General features: G+C 43.2%; 1 protein-coding gene across 2 annotated transcripts in view; it reads left to right on the forward strand.

Moving 5' to 3' along the window:
• The window catches only part of PANK3 (pantothenate kinase 3), a 196,651-nt gene that overhangs the window by 144,291 nt on the left and 26,789 nt on the right, over positions 1-25,571 (forward strand). The window contains exon 7 of one of the 2 annotated variants that reach the window (XM_029583219.1): positions 24,635-24,769. The exons of the other annotated variant lie outside the window; for it this stretch is intronic. Within the exon in view, the coding sequence (XP_029439079.1) occupies positions 24,635-24,769 (135 nt within the window). The remainder of the gene's footprint in view (positions 1-24,634; positions 24,770-25,571) is intronic. 2 annotated transcript variants of the gene reach the window in all.

The following is a 25,571-nucleotide window of genomic DNA, read 5'->3' on the forward strand; positions in this document are numbered from 1 at the left end:
ATAATTGGTAACACGCTCCCCCCCCCCCCCCCCCCCCCCCCCCCAATGGCTTAGCTTAGTCCCAGGGCATGTACATCCTAGGAAATATAGATAGACTGGGCCTTACCCATCATAGGACTGAGGAGACAGCACACATCTTAAGGCCTTTAGTTTACTGTAGGATTTGAAACCTATTAATAATGTATGAATTCATTTTCTGGGAGAAGTGGAAGGATAAAAATCAGGTGCTTGCTGAATCCTTAGTTAGGGGAGGCCTTACAGCAGAGATTCAATGCGCACACACATTGTGGTCATGTATAAAAAGATTAAACAGGTTAAAAAATTAAAAATAATAAAAATAGTTTCATGAGTAGCTTTTCTAACAAAAATACTTGTCTATGCCTGATTAAAAAAAAAGAGTAAAAATCCTTTTGTGTTTAAACTTATGAATGAAATGTAAAAAGATGTTAGTAAAAATAAAATTTCTATATGCTGTATTTCTACATATTCTAAAAACAATTTTTCTTAACTAATGAATGTTTAAAGTGTGGATTCTAAAAATTCTAACTAAGAAAAGGGATTGAGAGCATATACTTGCAAAGTAGGTATAGGAAGATATAAAATCTGTTGTATACATGTATACATATTAATTCATTTATCTTTTAACAGTTAAATCAGTTTCAACCCCATTTTGTTCAGTGAATTGTAAATATAGAGGGCAATATTTAAAACCGCATGCAGCTAAATTCTAGCCGCATAATGACTTCTGCGGCTAGAATTTAAGTGTGGCGGGAGGTGTTTCCAGGCGAAGCAGAGTTAGCCACATAATTATACGGCTCTGATATTCGGAGTTAGCTGCTTAATTTACATGGCTATCTCTGGTTGCACCATAGGGCTGACCTAAAGTTGGCTGGGATAAAGAGATGGTAGTTCCTTCAACATTTATTTATTTATAAACTTTTCTATACCGATATTAGTGGCGACATTATATCGGTTTACAGCAGAACGGCAGGTGGAAATTACAATAAACAGGTATCAGGGGAGGGATTACATAGGAACAGAGAATTAGCAAAGAAATGTAACCAGTAACCAGTAAAAACATCAACTAATTGTATAACAATTATGAGAGAACTATGTACAAGGATTCAGCTACGAGCTGGCATGGCGGGAAAGAGGGGAAGAAGAGAAGGGAGGTGGGGAGGTTATTGAGGGTACGCTTGTTTGAAGAGCCAGGTCTTTAAGTTAGCTCTGAATTTAGAGGGGCATGTCTCGAGCTGGAGGTTGGTGGGTAAAGAGTTCCAGTGTGTTGATCCAGCGATGGAAATGGCTCGTTCCCTCGTGGAGGTGAGGTGAGCTTTTTTTAGGGCGGGCACATGAAGGGTCCCATTGTTGGAGGCTCTGGTGGGGCGGTTGGAGCATATGGGTCGGAATGGCTCCTCAAGCCAGTTAGAGTTGTGAGTGTGTATGGCTTGGTGGATCATGGTAAGGGTTTTATAGAGGATACAGGAGGGGATCGGGAGCCACTGCAAGTCTTTGAGAATGGGAGTGATTTGGTCATATTTACGGGCGTTAGAAATGGTTCTTGCTATTGTATTCTGAAGCATTTGGAGGGGTTTTAGAGTAGAAAAGGAGGCCTAGGAAGAGTGAGTTACAGTAGTCAAGTTTTGTAGCGAGGGTGGCTTGGAAGACGATGCGGAAGTCTCTGGTGTGAAGTAAGGGTGTTAATTTTTTCATCAAGGTTTGTAGAAGCCTTCCTGTCCTAATTCTGAGTATTAAAGAGAAGGAGGCTCCTGCTAGAATTGTCTCCTAATTGTGGGGTAGATTTTCAAAAGGTACGTGCAAGCGTCCATGTGCGTGTGCTTCCCGGCGCGCACACATGGATGTGCGATTTTATAACATGTGCGCGCATATAAAATTTCAGGTCAGCGCGCGCAAGGGGGGATAGAGATTTGCAAGTACGCGCAGCAACACATCGGGGCCTTCCCCAGTTCCCTCCCAGTTCATTCCAATTAAGGAGTGGACTGGGAGGGAACTTCCCAACGCCCTAGCTTAACCTCCCTTCCTCTTCCCCTATCCTGCCCTCCCCCATCCCTATCCTAAATACCCCCAGTTTTATTATTTACCTTTTTGTTCCTGCCTCCCAGCAGGAGCAAGTTGCACGTGCCAGCACAGCAGCAAATGGCCGCTGTGCCAGGCGCCTCTAGCCCCGGACCACCCCTTTGTCTAGCCCCGGGAATTACACGCATCCCAGGGGTTTACGCGCGTGGCTGGGCCCTTTGAAAATTCGCCCAGCGCGCGTAAGGCCCGGGCTTTTACGCGCGTAGGTTTTGAAAATCCGGCCCTGTGTGTTTTAACTTTCCCTTTGTAAGAAGGCAGCTCCTGCTACATGACTGTCCTCCTATGAGTGTTGTAACTCTGCATTGTGCTGGTGTTGTAAGCAGGCTACTTATGTTATCCCTGTGTAAATTACTGACTGATTTAGGGATCACCACCTTATACGCTGATGACATTTAATTCTATGTGCCACTCGTTTGAAAATTCTGCATGGACACTCTCCAAATACATGAAGGCAATACAGCAAGAACTCTCTAATCTAAAGCTAACACTAAATACAAAAAAACTGAACTCATCTGGTTAAGGAGAAATTCCTCAGCTAATCCTCTATCTATAAACCTTGGTGATTTTGATATCGCTCCCTCAGATCAAGTCCAGGACAAGAATCCAGATAGACAAAAGTTACTATGAAGAGAGACATAAATCAGTCACAACAGGATATGCAAAACTGTGCATTCTACATAGATTTAAACCATTGCTAACTATTGAGGACTTCCGTACGGTTCTACAATCTCTAATTTTCTCAAATGTAGATTACTGTAACTTTCTACTACTAGGACTCCCAACCAGCCTATTAAAAAAAATTACAACTACTACTAAATGCAGCAGCAATACTTTTAATTGGAACCAGGAAATTTGACCACATCACACTCTCACTGATAGCTCTGCACTGGCTATTGATTCAATACCAAATCTATTTCAAAGTATTAACTTTAATTTTTAAAATCATGCACAATGATAACCAGGTCCAATAGGTGTGACGTTTCAACCATATATGTACCACAACGAACCCTAAGGTCCAAAAACAAAGGACTACTAACTGTACCTACAATCCAACACACTCACTTGAAAAAATAAGTGATCGCTTGCTTTCCATAGCAGGTCCCAAACTGTGGAACTCACTACCGGAGACAATACGACAGATCCCAGAAAAAAACATTCAAGCATGAATTAAAAACCTGGCTATTTAAAAATGCTTATAACCTAGCTTAAATGCTAACAATGTAGCATCAACAAAAATAACAAAAACAACTCCAAGTAACAAGAGAACATTAAGCAGAATACCAATCCCACTAACATATGTCACTTTCTCAGTTGAGAAGCTAAAGATCATAACCTTAGATTCATATGACCAACCTGCATGATGCCAGTGAATATATCAAGCCACATTGTGTATCTTGCTAAAGTTTATGGAATACCAAAATGTATACTATCAAAGTATTTTTATACCAACATATGATGCACCAAAGTATGTTATACCAAAATGTGTTACATCAAAGTATGAAATGAACTAATAGAAAAAAAGTTATATTTTGTAAACCTTACATCAAAGCATGTAATTAATGAAAATGAGGAATGCTGCTTTTGTAAACCATTATGCTCTTCACTTGGAGAGATGGTATATAAAATAACTAAAAATATTATATTTTTCTGCACTGTAAAAAGAACTGCTCTATGAAGAAAAGGCTGTCAAGTGTTCTGTCCTCCATGATCACTCGTGCTGTGGTAGATTACACGTATACCATAAATTCCATTTCTTTCAATTCTTCGCATCATTCCAATGTTTCTTATACACCAGATATCCTCATATCCAGTCCTCAAGGATATCACTATGCATGAGAGAGATTTGCAAGCATTGCTCCAATCATTTGCTAATCTATCTCATGTATATTCATTGTGGAAATCCTGAAAACAAGATTGCTTTTGGGGTCCCCCATTTTATACTATGGGTGTAATATGATCTTAAAATATAAGATTAAGATAAGATTTAAATGTGGCTTTTAGAATCTGTTTACTGGTAAGGGGTCAATGTACTAAACTTTTTCAACTTTTATCTCAAGCAATGTTAACTAGATGCAAAATAATGTAAAATAGCGCAGTAAAAAATTACATATGTAAAATGTATTGCAAGATGTATCAAGGTAAAAAATCTTATACACCTCGAAGGTGTGTTTTTGTTTTGCTGTACTATCTGCATATATTTTAGTGTCTTGCATTAATGCATGCCTCATTTGAGTCTCATTAACAATGACTATTAATACAAAGGATAAACAGTGTTGTACATTAGCAGCTGTTACCCTATGTTAAGTACATCAGCCCCAAAGCTTTTTAATTAGAGAAATGCTGTGTACTAGCACCCTCTATCTTCACTAAAAGGGGTTACTTATGTGTTGATCAGGCTCATAACCAATAGTTCCCCCTAAGGATTGGGCTGCTGTGAGCAAAAACGTTTTGGTTACGTTATCCTGTGGAGGGATAGAGGCCTCCTCTCTCTTAGGGCTAGGGCACAGAGTGGAAATATAGTTGATTGTGCCCTGCCCCCTCCCACCCCAAATGGATCCCTGCCCCTCGGCAGCAACTAGTAAGGGAGGATGCTGGAGAAGGGCTAATACCCCCTCACCTCTCTTATTGATATAGATTAGCAGGGGTGTGCACATTTTCTTTCTTCCTGATCTCAGTATTCTCCCCCTCCCCTGCCACTCCATTGTTGTCCTTAGAAATATAGAAAAACAATTCTCTAAAAATAGAAATGCATCTACAGAATAAAAATATATATTTTTTTCATTTTCTATCAATCACGTATCCCTGGAACACACATCACCAGCAGATCTGAGCCACAAAATTTCCAACACAAATTTTTAAATTGTCTAAATAACCAAGAAATAGAGCACACCTCTCAACTATGCATACATTGGCCTGACATTAACTGTATCTGCCAATTTGGTTATAAAACACAAAATATACCCACAGGTGCCAGTTAACTGTTGGATATAGTGTGGGTGGTGGGTAGCTGCTCTCCAAAGGGAATCTGGGTTTTGGTCACTTCAGGTCCGACCTCTGGACCAAACTCTCCTTGTACCAGTGCTCACTCCTATACAACCCACTTCTTCAGGAGGTTTACATGGTAGATTTGAGTTTTTTCATTTATCTGGCTGGGTTATTTTGTAATCCACAAGCCTTGTTTTCTCCAAAACTTCCTAGGGTCCTTGCCCAATGGGTTAACAGCTTGCTTTCTGAAGATGGGAGGAGGACAAATACAAGGTCCCCTGGCTGGAATATGTTTTGGATTGTGGGGCAATTATAACCTCATATGTGGGTAGCCTAAGTCTTCTCTGTAGGCATAGGAGGGCCCTCTCACCAGCCTTTTTTTGGGCAATCCTGCAATGTGAGAACACAGTCTAGATTCTGCCCAACTGTATCCAAGATTCCTCTTGGTCTCCTCTCATACAATAAATAAAAAGGGGAAAACCCCATCTAGCTCTCTTGTGCTTCATGGATTGCAAACAGGACATAGGGTAGCAATGCATTCCATTTCTTGCCATCTTCATCCACAAATTTCCTGAACATTTGTTTGCACTTGACAAAAGGCCATCGTTTTGTGGGTGATACATCAAGGTACACAGTTTTTATCTTGAGCAGGGTACAGAGTTGTTTCATTATCTTGGACATGAACAGGGTTCCCTGATCCATCAGGATCTCCTTTAGCAGCCCAAGTCAGGGAAAAAAAACTTTCATTAGGGTGGTTGCCACTGTCAGGGTTTTCATATTCCGTAATGGTAATGCCTCCGGATATCTTGTGGCATAGTCTAGAATGAGGAGGATGTCCTTATTTCCTCACGTAGATCTTTCTAGTGGCCCCACAAGATCAATGCCTACTCTTTCAAAAAGGGTCTCAATTATGGGCATGGGTATGAGAGGTGCTGCCTGTATGCTGACGGGCTTTGTGAGTGGGCAGGACCGGCAATACAACTGGACCTGTTTATGTAGATCTGGCCAATATTTTCCCTTGGGTCTTTTCCTCCCCCAAGTGTCTTCCTAGAAGGTGGCTATGAGCTAGTTGCATGACCTTCAGGTGATACAGTTTGGGAAGATTAAAGACTAAAGAGGTTAGGACTTTTCAGCTTGGAGAAGAGACTGCTGAGGGGGGATATGATAGAGATGTTTAAAATTATGAGAGGTCTAGAACGGGTAGATGTGAATCGGTTATTTACTCTTTCGGATAGTAGAAAGACTAGGGGGCACTCCATGAAGTTAGCATGGGGCACATTTAAAACTAATCGGAGAAAGTTCTTTTTTACTCAATGCACAATTAAACTCTGGAATTTGTTGCCAGAGGATGTAGTTAGTGCAGCTGTGTTTAAAAAAGGATTGGATAAGTTCTTGGAGGAGAAGTCCATTACCTGCTATTTTCACTTAGAGAATAGCCACTGCCATTAGCAATGGTTACATGGAATAGACTTAGTTTTTGGGTACTTGCCAGGTTCTTATGGCCTGGATTGGCCACTGTTGGAAACAGGATGCTGGGCTTGATGGACCCTTGGTCTGACCCAGTATGGCATTTTCTTATGTTCTTATCCCTTTGTGATTCTGTAAAGTAGGTCCCTTTTCATCACAAAATAAGGAGGAATAGGGTCTTTAACCTTCGCTCCATGGACTAGCTTTTCTTCCACCTTCTATATGTTCCTGGGCCCACAAAGGACTCCCTCTGGGCCTGCCAGAAGCGCCCTGGGTCATCCCCATTTTTCCACTCATAGGGATCAGGTAAGACATTCTGGGTGGGTTGCTGTTCTTCCCTTGACTCCAACTTTTCCTCCTCAGCTGCCTGTAGATCAGCAGTATAACTGTATTTGTCCTGTCGGCATTGCTTCTCTGATTTAGGAGTCTTAGTCTTTTTGATATGGATCTGGTTCATCCAAGGGAAACAGTTCTGGAAACTCCAATTCTTTGCTGTGGCTGGACAAACCAGTTGTGAGTTGGTTCCACAAACTATTAAAGTTAGACAGTTCTGTCCTATCACCACAGAGTAGGGTAGCCAAGGAAGAACCACCTCAATTTTGTTTTGGCTGATTGGGGTCTTTAAATGTACCCAGTCCCCATGGATGCATGCCAGGATCACTACTCTGTCATAGTCAATCTGGACTCACTTCACTAACTCTTTTATGAGCATTTTCACACTCCCAGAGACACTAATGCCGGAGTTACTCAACCGCAATCACAAAAGTAGAGACTGGCTGGGGATATCTACGAAATCTCAAAAGTGTGGGGCCATGGCATTAACGTCCCTTGGTTCATCTTGCCCGTGGGGGGACAGTCTCTGGGGAAAATGGCAGCTTTGTCCTCTGAAACATGGCAGCCCGACTGAGGTTTGTGCTACTGGTTTGTCAGGGCCTCTGCTCTCAGGACTTTGTTGTCCTCTACCTGGGTCAAGTGGCTTCTCTGGGAACCGTGGTGTCTCAAATATGGTCTGGGTCTGGTAATAGGCCTCCACCATGTCCAGCATCTCTTCAGCACAAGGTTTGGGTGTTGGCAGACCCACTGCCACATAAGCTGTTCCAGGTGGTGTAGGAACTGTTCTGGCAAAACCGCTTTGGCTACCTCCACTCCAGTATTTCTTTCCAGGTACAGCCACTTCCAAGTGACATCCTTGTCTGTTGAATAGGTTCCTTGGGTTTTTCCCAATTTGAAGAGCTTCTCGCCAAAACCACTGGTGGTAGGCTTCTGGGGTGAGTCCTGCTGTCTCTAGAATGACGGCTTTGACTTCCTGGTATGTGGCCCTTCCTTCTGGATTGGCAGTTTGGAAAGCATCTTGATTACTCCCAATGAATAGATTCCTCAGATAAGTAGCCCACCTGCCCTCTGGCCAACCTGCCAGTTGAGCTGATCATTCAGTTTTTCAGGAAACCATCAGGGGTCTTCTCCTGGGGTCATCTCAAGTAGTGTCTGTGACAAGGGAGGAAGACTGGTTAGAGCAATTTGCATAGCTTGTCTATCTGGGTTAGCACTGTATGCTGCTGCATCACCTGTTCTTGCAGTGTCTACTGCTGATCAGTTTGAGTTTGCAGGGCATTCTATAATTGCTATTGCCCTGTAGCGAGGACCTGGATCAGTTCCTCATCTTACTTGTTTACAGAACTGCCTCCAAACTGGGTATGTCTGTGGCAGAAGGAGAGGCTGAAAAAAAAAACCTGCTAGCCTGACCGACCCTGACCCACTGCTTAAACCCTGACTGTACAGGCAGGCTACCCTCTTAGCCAGATGCAGCATTCAGCTGAGTGAGTGGAACTGGGAGGCCCGAGGAAAGAAAGAAAAAAAAACACCAACTGCTTTATTTTTATTTCCTCCTGCTATGGCTGTGGGTTCCTACCTGTGCTTCCCAGTTAGGTAAGAGATACCACTACTTCCACCATGGTAACTTGGGCAATAACAGCTTGGAAATAGCCAGAAGGAATAAGGAAGCAGACTGTGACTGTTTCCTCTTTGTGCAATTTATTTACAGTGAGAAAACAAAGAGCAAAACAAACCGAACAAATGACGCGGCTCCTCTTAAAGTTCAGGTAACACAGAGATATTACACACACGGGTTTTCTCATACAGTGGCTTCCTCCCTGCTCCCCAGGGCCTGTTTAACCATTCTAGGCCCTGAGTTCTTTTACTCCCCTTCACCCGGGATTTCTTGTGAGTTTAGATCTCGAGGAAGAGCGGGCGAGTGCTGTGCCTGATCCCTTGAGGTAGTCTGAGGGAGTTTCCTATAGACTCCCTCGCCGCGTGCTTGTAAGAGCCTGTGTGTGACCCACAGACTCACAGACATGTACACACACACACACACACACACTGTCTGTCACATATGGGCTCTCCCACATACATGCATACTGGCTTTCATACACACTTGTACATAGGTGCTCTCTCTTACACACACACTCTCTTCCTCCTCTCTTTGGGCTTTGGAGGGATGGGCTCCACTGTGGCCCCTACCAAGCCTTTGCATCACCTTCAGGGTGTGGCGAGCTGGGTTCTACTGTGGCCCTACTAGTCTTGTGTTCTTTTCGGGCCTCAGCAGGATTAATGCCACCGTGGGTCCGCTGGCCTTCATGTCATCTTTGGGCCACGGTGAGAAGACTTGGGGGGGGGGGGGGGGCGGGGAGTACGCAGCGCACCCATGGCAGCTTTGAGGGAGCACTGTTCCTAACCAACTCAGTGGAAACTTGTTTTCACAGAACACGGTTCCATTGTGAAAACCGGTGATATAGTTAGTCAGTTTTCCACAGTTTATTTGTAATAATTTTGCAAATTGCTTACAAGTATTGCAATGGGAATTTTAAAAACACAATTGAAGTTATTCCAAATTGTTACTTAATTTTACATCAATATTAGGAATCATAATTAAAGGGACAATAGTAACAGTGAATTCTGTCATGCTCAAAAACAAATATGCACTCCCTTTTCAGGTGATTTGATGCTTGATTCTGCTTCCTTAAACTTTCCTCTTGGTGTCGCTCCCAAAATTGTCCCTTAGCAATCGTAATGAAAGGAAGAAATAGAATGAAAATATTTGGCCTTTTATGCATTTCTCCCAGGTGGAAACGTCAGTACAGTATGTGCATACCGAGAGTGAGCCTGAAACGCCGTTCATACCTTTTTTAGCCTGTTATATTTCGCTAGTTATATCAGATTTTTTAAGCAAAATGATAGCTACAGATTCATAGATACAGTAATGCCAAACCAGAACTGCCCCATCCTGTGTCTCCTTGATGACCAGCCATTTCTTTAAAGGGATTTTCACAGACAAAATTCAAAGCAGTGCTCTGCTAGTCAGGTGAAAGTGTCTGGACGGCGCATCTTGGCGTGCGGAGCCCTGAAAAAGGGTTTCCTACTGTGAGAGAAGCTTCCAGGTCAGTGCTGCTACATCGGAGCAGTGTTGTTTTCATGTCTCATCAGGGACATGGATTGAGAGGATGGCCACACTTCCTGCTATTGTCAGAGTAGATGTTTCTGCTCTTCAAAGCCAACTGACTGGGTCCAGGTTTGCAGGACAAACTGCTCCGGTCCTGGGTTTATTGCTTTGCGTGCATGGACTGGTTTCCCTAGTAATTTAGAGTGCAACAAGCTAGTCTTTAATCTGCATCTTGCATAACTGCTCAGTATCAAAGGTGGGGATGAGGGGAGTGGGATCTGCTTACATATTATGGTTTCTTGCACGAGCTCTCTGCTGCGTTGCTTCGTTAGTCTTTAATCCTAGGGAATGCAGTTGCACACCATGCTTTGACGTTAAGAACATTTCTCTTGCTATTCTAACTGTATTCCAGCAGAGGGTGCAAACAGATCACAAACCTTTCATTTCTCCTGCGGATGACTCTACTCTTCATGCTCCTCATGGACCAGCCAGTGGCGGCAGTGCCTACAAACTAATTACACTTAATAATAAAGGGGCCGATGTAATGTGTGCTGAAGCTGCCACAGGTTTATACGTGCATATATGTGTGTTGTAGGCACATATTCCCACGCAAAACCTTATACGGGGATGTAATAAGGGTTTGTGTGCGGGGAAAACCACTTTTGAACAGGCTTACTGAACCATGTGTTTTTCTGCACGAGTACATGCTAATGGCATGCAAAGGAGACAATTACCTAGTCCTAGGCAATGCAGGGAGCCGCAGTAATGCTAGTGCAGGTTTTTTTTAATGTGGAATTTTTTTACTGATATGGTCAAGGCATGAGTTAAGTTTCAGTGCTGACTCAGTGGGCCATTTTATTCCATTGCTTGCATTGGTGTGGTGTGTTTGTGTCCGTGCTGTTCTGACGCTGTGATGTATCCTGCGGGTTCGCCAAAGGATGACAGCAGCAGGAGTCATGGCAGTAGAGAGGAGGGGATCTTGAGGAGCGGGCTGTTTTCGGAGGTGGTGGGTAGGATGGGAGAGAGGGGTAAGTAAAGGTAATAGTTGAAATTGGGGTTAGTAGTGGGGGAGGGCAGGATATGGTGTTAGGAGAAACCCATGCTTGTGAGGAGGGGAGGGGGAGTAGTGGGGTTGATGAACTTTTGAGAGGGGGAAGGAGGATGGAAAAGGGTGGTGGAGAGGGGGTGAGTGAAAGTAACACGTGGAAGGGGGTTAGTAGTGGGGGAGGATAAGGTGTTAGAAGAAACCTTAGCTAGACGCCTCTCTGGGCACCCTGGATCGTGCCCAGCTGAGCAATTATATCTGTGCTCGAGCAGCTCACTCAACTAGGCACCTTTCTGGGTGCCCAAGCATCCTGAATCGCACCTGGCTGAGCGCCCATCCCTGTGCTTGATTGGCCAGCTCAGCTAGGCGCTTTTCTGGGTGCCCAAGCATCCAGATTGGTGATTACCTAGGCACCTTTCTTGGGCGCCTATCTCGGTGCCTGTGGCCAGATTCGAAGCCAAAAGAGCAGCTGTCTCTTTGCCCAAGCAGCAAGATTCATGCTTAGCTAGGTGCCTTTCTGGGAGCCCAAGCATCCAGATTTGTGCCTAGCTGAGTACCTATCTCGCTGCCATACAATGTGAATTATCACCCATGAAAGTATTTGCCATTTTTTCTTCAGTACAGTTATTCAAAATAGATTGCAGGGTCATATTTTCACAGAATAGGGAGACCTGTTCGCTCACTCGCTTTTGTGTGTGGATTATTGACCTGGCATTTCAGACGGATGCAGCCACATCACATCACATAGGGCCTTGCTGTGCTTAGGTATGTGCATTTCTTCACGTGTGCGTGGATTTCTGTGCACAAATCATTTGCATAACTTTTTTGTATATATATATATATATATATATATATATATATATATATATCCCGCGGAAGCACCAGCTTTAGCCCGGCACGGTGATAAAAACCTGCGCTCATAACTGGACCTGTTTTGCCGTGGGTCTTACAAGGTCGGACCCAAGGTGAGCTGCATTTCTTGACTCGCCAGGTAAAAGCAGAGTTAACTCTCAATCTAGTAAACTAATGTTCTGCTAATTTAGGGATGTTCACATGATACATATTCATTTAATTATGCTTTTCATTTCATTTCTTTTGTTCCTCATTTATTTTATTTATTTATTTTTATATACCGACATTCGATCTCAATCGAGATATCACACCGGTTTACATTCAGGTACTATAGGTATTTCCCTATCCCCAGAGGGCTTACAATCTAAGTTTTTTTTGTACCTGAGGCAATGTAGGGTAAAGTGACTTGCCCAAGGTCACAAGGAGCGACAGCAGGACTCGAACCCTGGTCTCCTGGTTCATAGTCCACTGCTCTAACCACTAGAATAAATAACCATTTATTCTGTTTTCTATTGTTTGCCCAAATGAAATACACAATAAAAAAAAAAACCCCCGAAATAGCAAAACTAAAGGAAAGTATCCCTTCACCCCACCCACCAAACCAACTTAAGTGAAGACGTGCCTAGCCCCCCCTGGTTCCTCCTCCCTCCTGGACCTCTCCAAACCCAGTCCTTTCCCTATCGCAAGTTTGTGGATCTTTTGGGTGCGGGAACAATTTCTCAGGTACTGCAGTCCCTCTACTCTGGCTTTCCAAAATAGCCACCGGTTAGCCAAAGACCAGTGTCGTCATATCGTACGGCAGAATCTACTACCCCAAACCAAATGTGCCTGATACTTCACTTTCCATGCATATCCAGCATGGTTCTCTGCTTCATCGGCATGGGAGAAAGACTGATACATCACGCATTTCCAGCATAGCTCTCTGCTTCAACGGCAGGGGAAAAAAAAAACAAAAACAAAAAACTGATGCTTCACGCATATCCTGCATAGCTTCAACGACAGGGGTGAAGAAAAAAAGGATTCACAATCACAAAGCGAGGAGTAGCTGGCTTGTTACGGCGGTTACTACCCCAAACCAAATGTGCCTGATACTTCACTTTCAATGCATATCCAGCATGGCTCTCTGCTTCAACGGCAGGGGAGAAGAAAAAAAAACCAACAAGGGCTGTACAACATAGTCTAGGTAAAACAAATAAGCATGGGTGTAGCTTGCTTATCGCGGCGGTTACTGCCCCTACTACCCCTAACTAATCAAGCTAGATATTTCACTTGGATGCAGCTCCATCACTGCTCTCTACATTAATGGTGGGGGTGGAAGGGGAATAGAACAAGGAGCTAAGAGAAACAGATAAGAATGAGAGAAAAAATGTGTGAGGCTTGCTGGGCAGACTGGATGGGCCATTCGGTCTTCTTCTGCCGTCATTTCTATGTTTCTATGTTTCTATGTTTCTATGACTCTGCCATACAATATAATGCAGCCTGCATTGGGTTGACCAGTCGCCATTTTGGAAAATCAGAGCAGTGGGGCAGGAGCACCTGATGTTTGTTCCTGCTTCCAGAAGATCCACACACCCCTGATAAGGTAAGAGCTGGGGTGGGAGGAGTTTGTTTGGTAGATGGGGGGTGGGGGGGGGGGGGGGGAATGCACCTGGACCAGATGGACCTTTTTTTTCTTAAATTTGAATATTCAAAACAAAATGTAAAAAAAAAGGAAAACAAAACTTTTTCTTTCATTCCATTGTGCAAATGTAAGTTGTTTTTTTTCTGTTTCATTTCAAATTAATGCACCTTCCCTAATTCTGCTGCAGTGAATGTTAAAGTACTCTAACACCAAAATGTGCACAAAAGCCATTCTTGGCATACATAAAATACAATTTGTGTGCACAAAACACAAATTGTACAGGAAACATTCTTTGTGCTAAAACATACTTTAAAAACACAAAACGAGTGCAGGAACCCCATCCCATAAACTCCAGGTTCAGCCCCATAGATTAATATTAGCCCAAGTAACTTTACGCCAACTCTGATCAGGAGTTAAGAATCAATGCACTAAACCTACAGCCTTCTCTGCATCAATAACAGCCAATGCCTTCATTAACAGGGATTCAAACGCAGGAATGCCGATTCGTGTGTACAGTTTTATACAGGTTTGTGTGCAAAACTTGCTGCATCAAGAGTAAACTCTGGTGCACAAACTGTGTGCACACAGCTCAGCACGGGCTAAAGGAAGAAGTCTGTTTTAATTTTATAATGGTATATTTTGATCTCTGTATCCTGTTCAATACAAAGTTGCAGCAACCACCATCTCTTAGGTAAAAATAAATGAGGGTCTAAAATTTTAACAGCTAAAGCTGCCTCCATAATTTTCTACTACCTTATAACAACTGGTGAAAATTAGCAATACAAAATTGGGCATGCAAAGTGAATATGGCATGAATTTCAGTGCAACCAACAGACATGTTCTTAACTGTTCCCTACAGGATGCCTTGCTTGTCTATTGATAAATTTGCATGAAACTTACTTAAAATGTGAGCTTGAAATCTCTAATGTTCGCAAGTTTGTTTCAACTTCTATTTGATGGAGGTCCCAAAACGTAAACAAGTTCAACAGTCTAGACAGGAGAGACAGAGGGGAGGGGGGGGTCTGTTTGTTGGAGCAGATGATCATGAAGTCTCTGTAATGTAGGGAAGGAATTGTGGGGCTGAATTAAACCTCTATCTGCAAACTAATTTCTGTTTGCAATATGGGGTCGATTTTTAAAACTGCGTGTGTCCATGTCTCTGCAGTTCCTGCCGGGTGCAAGTTATAAAATCTGAGGTCCACGCACACATGCACGCTGGATTTTAACATCTGCGTGCGCATCTGTGGGTGGACTGTGACTCGCGTGCACGGGGGAGGGGGTGAATTTTCAAATTAATTGCTCGAACACGATTGGCCTTTTTTCCAGTTCCCTACCCCCTTGCCTAACCTTCCTTCTCTTTCCCCTCACCAGCCCTAACCCCTACCTAGCTACCCCAAATTTTTTTATTTTACTACTAACTGCTCCTCTGGAGCTGCTGTCCCGGCCGGCCTCCATTCCCCCCCCCCCCCACCCATCCCCCTCAGACCACACCCCTGGCCTGCCCCTTTTTCAGCGCCCGGCACTTCTGCGCGTAACAGGGCCTGTTCTAAAATGCACACAAGGCCCAGCCACACACACAGCCCCTGTTTTTTTTATGCGTGCGGCCCTTTGAAAAATAACTTGTAAGTGTACAGTTCAGTTAAACACATTTACCCATCTCCACCTAGAATACTATGACCAAAGATGCAGAAGACGCCTACGAATGCACCATATCTTATAAAAACAGACTTCTACTCCTTGCTGTGGTCAAGGCTAGAGCTGCAGCCCTGTTCAGGAGAGAACTGCAGCCACTAGCCATCGTTTTAGGGGCTGGGTTCCAGGGAGACCTGTGGGCTGTGTCTCTTCAGCTGGAGGACTGTCATTACCATAGTTGGACTAGAACTGGAGGACTGGGGACAAGGAAATAAAAATGGAAGGTTTGTGGCTCCAGTTAGGTCAGATGCTTGTTGAGCTGGAAGCCCAAATGAGTAGGAAGCAGAAATTACTGGGCACAAAAAAAGAAACCCCTAAACCAGGGATGGCTAACAGGGCTGGTTTTCAGGATATCTAGAATGAATATGTACAAGCTAGATTTGCATACAATGGAGGCAGTGCTTGCAAATCTTTTATGCATATTCATTGTGGATATTCTGAAAACCAGGCCTGTTTGTGACTCTTGAGGACTAGAGTTGGCCCCATGTCCTAAACAAACAGACATATATTCCCATTTTCTAGCACATCTTGTGCAGTAGATCTGCTGCAGAATTCCAGAAAAATCTTCACAGCTGCACTATTTTTCATCTCCCTTAGCTCTTTGCCCCTGCCACAAGGGTGGGCAGTTCTGGTCCTAGTCAGGTTTTTAGGATATCCCTAATGCCCAAATATAAACTGCCTCTTGTATGCAAATACCTCATGCATATTCATTAAGGATATTCTGAAAACCCAACTGGTCGTGGCCCACAGTGGCCACTCTTGCCATACCATGTAGTGTTACATAAATTATTTTCTTAATATTCATTGTAAAGTCTTTCAGCTGCATGTCCAATGGATAGCAGAGTCACTGCTGTCATGGCAACTTTTCCTGCTGCTTACAAACAGCAAATAGAAAATGATATAGTGCTGCAATATATCCTTCCACTTACTGGTGCTACAAAATAGTGCTGGAAGGTGGAAGGAACTCCAAATACCATTAACTCATGCTATGCACCAGCACAGTGGTAGGCAACTCCAGTCCTTGAGTGCTGCAAGCTTGAGTTTTTAGGATGATCAAAATAAATATTCAGCTACCGTCAAAATAAATATTCAGCTACCGTCAAAAAAGAAGTCTCAAGACTCACTAGATACTGATTCTTCGGCCTACCTGGTCCTACCCAGAATAGGGGTTTATTCCTCAGCTCCATCCTATATTGCTCCTCAGCTTCATGTCACTGTATAGATTCTAAATGCCTTGTTTTATCCTTCCCTGCAATATGCATCCTTAAAATCCTCCCCTGTGCCCTCACATCCCACTAGCACCAAAGGCCCCTTAGACATGTCATAGTCATCTTATTACCGACCCATTTAAATCTCAAATGTAACCCTTCCTTCTCGTGTTCCCGCCTTTACCCCTTGCTACAGCTAATCAATTTGTTATTTATTTATTTATTTAAATAATTTATATACCGGAGGTTCCTGTATAATATACATATCACCCCGGTTCACAAAGAACAGTAACTATCGCTACAAATAGCGGTTTACATAGAACAGAATAAAAAAGAAGTTTTACATTGAACAAGAACTAAGTAAACAAGATTTTACATTGAAGTCAGCATGTGTAAATTTCTGATTGAAAAAAGGAAGAAAATAATAGATCTGAATAACTCGTTGTGGGCTTGAAAAAGACTTTTATTCGAGTTCTTGGCTCTAGGGGAAAGCTTGTTTGAAAAGCCAAGTCTTAAGTTTCCCTTTAAATGTAGAGTGGCATGGTTCCAAACGAAGGTCTGGAGGGAGCGAGTTCCAAAGTGAAGGGCCCGCTGTGGATAATGCACGTTTCCTCAGAACGGATTTCGCCGGTTGTGTGATTAGTCTGTTCTGATAGGCACTTCTGGTTGGTTTCACAGATGTGTGTAATTGAATTTGAAATGTTAGGTTGAGAGGTGCGATGTTGTGTAAGGCCTTATGTATCATCATTAAAGACTTGAACTGGATCCTGCATTTAATCGGAAGCCAGTGGAGATGGTGGAGAATAGGGGTGATATGATCTCTCTTTTTGGCATTTGATAGAATTCTTGCAGAGGCGTTCAGGACCATCTGAAGTGGTTTGATGGTGCATGCTGGTAGGCCTAGGAGGAGAGAGTTACAGTAATCTAGCTTTGGGAGTATGATGGCTTGTAAAACCATGCGGAAGTCTCTGTATAGGAGGAGAGGTTTGAGTTTCTTTAATGTTTGAAGTTTAAAGAAACATTCTTTTGTTGTGTTGTTGACGAATTTGTTGAGACTGAGTCTGTTGTCTATGATGACTCCCAGGTCTCTAACTTGTTGCGTGGTGGAGAGCCCTGCGGTGTCCGGATGTTGATTAGTGTTAGAATGTGAGGAGGGGGTATAGTTATCCGGTGTTATAATGAGGATTTCAGTTTTGTTTTTGTTTAGAACCAAGTTGAGGCTGGTGAGTAGATTGTTGATAGCTGACAGACATTTATTCCAGAATGATATGGCTTTGTGAATGGAATCTTCTATAGGGATGAGGATTTGAATATCATCCGCGTATAGGTAATGTCTTAGCTTAAGGTTAGTGAGAAGTTGACAGAGTGGGAGTAGATAAATATTGAAGAGAGTCGGGGAGAGGGATGATCCTTGTGGTACCCCCCTTTTGGATTCGATGGTGTGGGACTCTTTGTTATTTATCTTGACCTTGTATGTTCTGTTCTCCAAAAACGATTTGAACCAGTTAAAAGCTGCTCCTGTAATGCCGATGTCTATTAGGCGTTGCAGAAGGCATGAGTGGTTAACGGTATCAAACGCTGATGAAAGATCCAGGAGAGCGAGGAGGCAAGGTTGGCCCTTTTCTAGGTTGAAAATGATAGTGTCTGATAGTGATGTTAATAATGATTCGGTATTCATAGACTTACGAAAGCCAAATTGGTTTGAGGTGAGGATGTTGTTTTCGTCAAGATATTCTGTAAGTTGTTTGTTTACAACTTTCTCCATAACTCTGGCAATCAACGGGAGGTTTGCTATGGGTCTAAAGTTAGCTGGGTCTGAGGTGGGTAAGTTGGGTTTTTTGAGGAGCGGCTTGAGCATGGCTAACTTGAGTTGGTTCGGGACATGACCTTGAGTGAAGGAGCAGTTAATAATGTCTGCTAAAGGTTTGGCTATGGTGTTGGTGATCAGACTCAGTTTGTTGGATGGAATATGGTCTGATGGATGGGAGGATGGTTTTATCTTCTTGAGAATATTCTCAATTTCTAGAGTGGATGTGAGCTCAAAAGTGTTGAGCACTGTTAGTGAAGTGTTGGGTTGTTTGACATTTGGGTGTGATGGTTGTTGATCTGTTGGGAGTGGTGATTGTTGAGCGGTTGAGTGAGGTGTTTGTTGAGTGGGTGAACGCGAAGATTGGGGGGTGAGGTTGATTACGTGTTTTGGATGTGTAGATGGTCCCTTGAGGGGGGCTAGGAGTGAAGTTATTTTGTTGTCGAAGAAGTCTGCCAGTTCGTTCGCTTTATTGAGTGCTTGATCGTCTGGAATGGTAGGTGCCGGGGGTTTTGTGAGGGTTGATACATAGGAGAAAAGAGCTCTTGAATCGAAAATGAGGTGGTGGATTTTTTTGGAGAAGAATATTCTCTTTGTTGTGTTAATGTTGTTTCTGTATGAGTTAAGGCATGATTTGTAGATGAGGAGGGTGGTTGATGATGGGTTTTTTCGCCAATTTTGTTCCTTGCATCTCAACTCGTGTTTATGATTTTTTAGCTCCGGTGTGAACCAGGGTCTCCTGTTGTCTTTGTTTGGATTGATAGATTTAGTTGTCATGGGGCAAATTTGATCTGCAACCTTTTTAGTGATGTTGGTCCATGATGAAGTTGCTGAGTTTACGTCGGATAGGTCTAGGTGCTCGAGTTCCTTGGCTAGGAGTTCACCGAGTTGGTCTCCTGAGCACTGTTTCCTAAGTGATATAGTTATTGGTTGTGTGGATTGTGGTGGAAGTTCTTTTATTTTTAAAACCGATGATATAATTCTATGGTCTGACCAAGGTATTGGAGTGCAAGTTGGAGTGGAGTGGGTTGTGATACCTTCATTTATGAAGATAAGGTCCAGCGTATGGCCTGCTTTGTGGGTTGGTTCAGTCACTATTTGTCTGAAACCCATATTGTTGAGAGAGGAGAGAATAGTTTTACAGTTGGTAGAATGAGGTTGGATATCTACGTGCAGATTAAAATCTCCCATGAGGATGGTAGGTTTTCTGGAATTTAGGTGTTTTGCTGTAAGTTCTATGATGGAGGATGGGTCAGCTTCCAGTATTCCGGGGGGAGCATAGATTAGGCCGATCGTCAGATGTTTTGAGTTGAATAGGGCAAATTCAATCTTTGATATATTGGAAGTCTGCAAAGTCAGACCCAGTGTTTTTTTGGCTGCGAGGAGAAGTCCACCTCCTCTTTTTTTCGGTCTGGGAATAGAGAGAACATCGTAATCCTGTATGGGTAGCTGATTTATTAGCGCAGTGTCGGAGGGTTTTAACCAGGTTTCTGTGATAGCACAGATGTCAGGTTTTGTATCGGATAGGTAGTCATTGAATATATGACTTTTCTTAGCGATCGATTGCGCATTAATCAATGTGAGTGAGAAGAGAGTTAGTCCAAGGAATTGAGTGACTGGTGTCAGCAAGATGGGCCTGAGCCTCTGTTGACGATTGTGATGGGGGGGGGGAAGGAGGCTTTGGTGTTCTCCATTTGGGATTGTGGATGATGGGAATTGTGAGGGGGTGCATGTTGGGATGTAAGTGGCTGCAGTGGACGACTGTAGGAATCGTTACGGTCAAAAGGAGTGTTAGGCGAATGCTGTCTGAAGAGTGCTGGACGAATGTGGTTTGAAGAGTGCTGGGCGGATAATGTTAGAAAAGTGCTGTATGTATGATGGGCGAATGTTGGGCGAGTGCAGTCCGGAGAATGATGGGCGAGTGCAGTCCGGAGAATGATGGGCGAGTGCAGTCCGGAGAGTGATGGGCGAGTGCAGTCCGGAGAGTGATGGGCGAGTGCAGTCCGGAGAGTGATGGGCGAGTGCAGTCCGGAGAGTGATGGGCGAGTGCAGTCCGGAGAGTGATGGGCGAGAGCAGTCCGGAGAAAGATGAGTGAATGTTAAGCGGAAGCTTAAGGAAGACCTGGTGGTATTGGGTGGACGTATAATGAGATGTTTACAGTTCCTCTGAGGAGTCTGCTGGCAATTCTGGTAATTCCGCGAGCTTTCTTTGTGAAGTTGGCTTGGATTGTGCAGATCTGGGGCTTGGAGTCTCTGGTGCCACTACCTGTATGTGGTTTGGTTTGCCAGTTCTTTTGTAGATAGCTGGGGTTTGAAAGTTAAAGCCGTTCTTTAGTGATGTTTGTGCTTTGATTTGTTGGTGCTGATGTTATGTTGTATGAGATGGTAGGAGGGCAGACAAAGATGGTATGGAATTATAGAATCAGACCAGAGACCAAGATGTAGATTCGGGGCTTCCTCGGGGCCGCGCCGAAGGGGCGAGACAAAGGGGCAGGCCCCTTTGTCGCGCTCCTTCGGCGCGCGGCGCTGTAAGTGTGTCTAAATTTAAAACCCCACAGGGCTGGTACCTGATTGGAGGCGCTGGAATAGTAGGCGGGGCTCAGCGTTTTCGGCGCGATTCGCTTTTCTGTTTAGGCAGATTTTTATTTTGCAATGTCTGCCGCGTTATCGGCGTTGAGGCCGGTCGGGAGGGGAGAGATTCACAGTGACCTTCCCCCGGCGGATAGGTTAGGGATAAAGCCTCGCATTAGGCATCATTTTAATCTGTCTTGTTAAATTCTCATATGTAACCCGTTCTTCTCATGTACTCAATTTTTATCCTTCTACTGTTATTTAAGTATCTTTGATAAAGTGGTGGATTGCTTCCTCTTTACCCTTTGTTACATTGTTTAAGCAGTGGATTTTACCCACTTCTACCTTTTCTGCATAAGCATCCCTTGTTTTTGTAACCCTAGTTTGCGGTAACCCCTGTTCGATGTAATTTTCCAATCTGGTTCGATGTAAACCGATGTAATATATCTTTTCATGAACGTCGGTATAGAAAAGTTTCAAATAAATAAATATGGATGAGATACATTTTCATGCAAATACAACTCATATATTCTTTGTGGATATCATGAAACCCCAATCGATTTGTGACACTCCATGACCACAGATGCCTACTCCTGCATGACCATAAGCTAAAATACACTCTGCATAAACTGCATTAACTATATATATTTAAAAAAAAAAACAGGAGTAAGCAACCTGCGGTCCCAGTCAACACAATCAGCTTGAGCTTTCAGGCTATCTCCAATGAATATGCATGGAACTGCTTTAATTGTTTGCAAACACACAAATAGAGATGTTGGTAGGGATCTCCTGAAAATCTGACTGGACTGATGACCACAGGGATTGAAATTTGCCTACTTTGTAAAAGTAATAAAATCATATGTAAGTTAATTGCAGACCTCAGTCATGTTCCTGTAGTTTTATGCAATTTGTATGCCCTCAACACCTATGATTTGACCTTTTTCAGGAACCTTTATGGTATCTTATTGCCTTATGTTACGCACACCCTGGTGATGGGGGGAGATTTCAACGCGGTCAAGGACCCAACCTTAGATGTTTCCAAGTCCATTTCTTTGGAACGGAGGCCAAGCAAGGGGATTTTATTTATTGAGCAATCCCTTCATTTGGTCAATGCCTGGAGGGACACTACACCCCACTGACAGGGACTTCACCCACATATTTGAGAAGTTATTTTTAGATTGTAATAACATGTTTTAACTATTTTTAATCATTATAGGGTCTTTGATGTACAATCTGAAGGGTTTTAGGACATTGATGTTTGATTTTAGGTATGTTATAGTTTTAGTTAGGAAATATTTTATTTTCTTGTTATGTATATTTTAGAAGTTTACAATGTATTTTAGGTATTAGGATAATTGTATTTTTTAACCTGTTGTGAACAGTTTCGATGGACCTTGAGCAACTGTATACAAAAAATGTTAAATAAAATAAATAAAAATATCCAGGGCCCACTCCTCCCACTCCCAGCTAGACTATTTGTTGGTCAGTGCGCATGCCTTTTCTAAAATTACTGATATGGGCATAGAGGATATTATTATCTCCAATCATGCGTCGGTTTGGCTTGAATTTGTGGAATATACCCCCTCTCAATTGAGTTCCCTTTGGCGCTATCCATACGTTTTTGGCTGAAGACTCCCAATTTCAGGATTATTTGCGTACCAAGTGGTCTGATTATGCGTCTTTTAATAGCAACCACATGGATAATCATATCCTGTTTTGGTATACTGCTAAAGCAGTATTACGTGGGGACATCATTTCCTAACTGGCTCATCAACAGAAGACAATGGATAAAAGCTTACTGGCTCTTAACGCGCAATTTTAACGGGCAAAAAAGTTGCTTCAGGCTGCCCACACTAAGACAAATAGAGAGCGCTACTTGTCAATTCAAATTGCCCTTAATACATCAAAGGATACAAAAAAAGCCTGGTCTACTATCAATTTAAACTTTCCCAATATAGGAACAAATCTGGGAAATTGTTGGCAAATTTGGTTAAATCTGCACGGGGACCTAGGCATGTCACTGCCTTGCGAGAATCTTCAGGCCGTGTGGTTAATGATACTCCTGCCATTGTTGCCTCCTTTCGGAGATATTATTCGGAGTTGTATGCATTGGAGGGAAGGCAGAATGAGGGGTATGCCAGTTTTAGTTCACGCATTTCTTTACCTCATTTAACCTCTGAGCAGCATGCCTACTTGAATGGACCCATTACCACAGATGAGGTTACTGGAGCTATTCATCGCGCACAATGCTTAAAGGCACCAGGCCCGGACAGGTTCACTGCTGAATTTTATAAGACCCTAGTAGATTCCCTAGGTTCTCCTTTAGCACTGGCATTTAATGAACTGGTATATCAGGGCGAATATCCTGTGCACATTAACTCCGCCTGCATAACTCTCATACCTAAGCCAGGAAAGGATAGCCTCTTACCGGCCAATTTCTTTGTTGAACTTTGACCAAAAATTGCTGGCAAAAATATTGGCAGATCGTTTGGCCACTATCCTGCCTCTTGATTGCTCCAGGTCAAGTGGGATTTGTGTGACAGTGCTATGCTTTAACGAATACTAAGCTTGTACTAAATGCAATGGCTCTTTGTAACAGGGTGACAGCACCCTGCCTGGTCGTTAGCTTCGACGCTGAGAAAGCGTTTCATAGAGTGGAATGGAGCTATCTGTTTCATTGTTTGCAAGATATGGGGTTTGAAGGGTTGTTTTATAAAGCGGTTGTTTTGCTATATATGGGACCAATGGCATCTATTATTGTTAATGGTTCATAGTCCAACCCCTTTTTGATTAATAGAGGGACCAGACAGGGCTGCCCCCTCTCTCCACTGCTTTTTCTCCTAACTCTCGAGCCCCTCCTTCTCTCCATCCAATCCACTAATGTGATCAGGATGTTCACATTTCAAGAGACCATATTTAAATATGCAACATTTGCAGATGACATTTTGGTCTTCTTGACGTAGCCCACTTGTTCTTTACCAGAATTGCTAAAGCTGTTTCACAATTTTGGGGTCTTTTCAGGCCGGTTAAATTGGGATAAGTCTGAGGCCTTAGCCTTCCCTGAGGAGTTAAAAAAGGATTGGGGAGCTGACTTCCCATTGCAGTGGGCTAGTGATTCCATTCGCTACTTGGGGGGTATATTTATCTACTCATTTATTCCAGCTCTATCGTCCCAACATCCCCCCAGTGTTACAACATATGCTGAGTAAATTGCAGGCATGGTGAGATCTGCCGCTCTCCCTGGGGGGACGCATTAACCTTTTTAAAATGATCCTCCTCCCAAAATGGCTTTGTTATTCAGAATCTGCCGCTGCAGTTTAAGTATTGGGATTTGGCAGCTCTGGATAAGGCTTTACGTTTCTTTATTTGGCAGGGGAAAAAGGCTCGCATACCCCTAAATTGGTTGAAAGAGAAGTAGGGGCGAGGAGGCTACATATAATTTGGTTGGGAATTTGCGGATTATTAGGGAATGGATAGTGGGTCCTCTTCATATGTGAATCTTTCTGCTGAAAAGGCCTTAGTGGCCCCTTTGGATCTGCATTACGTTCTGCAGGCACCCACTAATGGCCTCCCAGCCTCATTACAACATCATGTATTGCTGGAACCAATCCAGCTTACGTGGATCTGCTTAACTAAAACATTGGGCATTCCCAGTACGTATGCCTATTTATTGCCCATACGGGGTAACACTGCATTTACACAAGGTTTGCACTCACAGGTCTTTGGACTCTGGGCTGATAAAGGTCTCACACAATTAGGACACATGTTGGATGGGGAAGGTAAGACCCTCACATTCTAGAATTTGAGAGAATTATATGGTATACACAGTTCTCATGTGTTTTTGTATTTACAGATTCAGCATTATATTAAATCCATACTTCCAGAGACAAGTCTTCCAACGGTGTTTCAAGCGTTGGATACCCTCCTCCTCTTTGACAAACCAGACCAGTTATCTCTGTCGGTATATTATAAAGGGCTTAGGAACCTGGTAAGAATGGATACCTAAACTACTCTGGCGGAGAGATGGAATAAGGATGGCCAAACTGCCCGTGCTCCTTCTGCTTTCCAGATTTGTTTTCAGCGCATTTCCGCAGCAACCTCAAATATGTATTACCGGGAAATGCAGTTTGAATTCCTCTACAGAGCATATTTTTCCCCCCAAGCTATGTTTCTAGTCAAGCTATCCGCTTCGGCGTTATGTCAAATGTAATGCGGCCACTGGGTCATTGTTTCATTTATCCTTTTTTTTTTTTTTTAACAGCTAAACCTTCTATTATCGTGCTTTTAAATTTTTAGCTGTTATCACTTATTATTGAATGTGTTGTATTTCTTTATTGTATTTAAGCTGTAAACCATTGTGAAGGCTATGGCTAATGTGACTGTATATAAAAAACAATAAACTATAAACATAGAAACGTAGAAATGACGGCAGAAAAAGACCAATCGGCCCATCTAGTCTGCCAAACAAGCTCCCACTCTTATTTTCCCATACTTAGTTCAGGGCCCTTGTTGGTAACTGTTTGATTCAAATTTCCTGCCATCTCCTGTTATTTTGGGAGTACCCCCCCCCCCCCCCCCCCCCCCCCGATCAAATGCTTCTGGGGTCATATATCTCAATACCTTGCCGACCTTTTGGATATGCCCATCCCTGTCTCTCTCTCCAGAGGCACTTTTATTTGACTGCATTTCCCCTTTAACTATTCAGGGCCAGGGTTCTCGTGTCTTTGTCTGGAAAGCCAGCCTGATAGGGAAACGCCTCATTCTCCTGCTTTGGAAAGGCTCAGACGTAT

Source organism: Rhinatrema bivittatum, chromosome 18 (assembly GCF_901001135.1).
Source record: "Rhinatrema bivittatum chromosome 18, aRhiBiv1.1, whole genome shotgun sequence".
Classification (NCBI taxonomy): Eukaryota; Metazoa; Chordata; class Amphibia; order Gymnophiona; family Rhinatrematidae; genus Rhinatrema; species Rhinatrema bivittatum.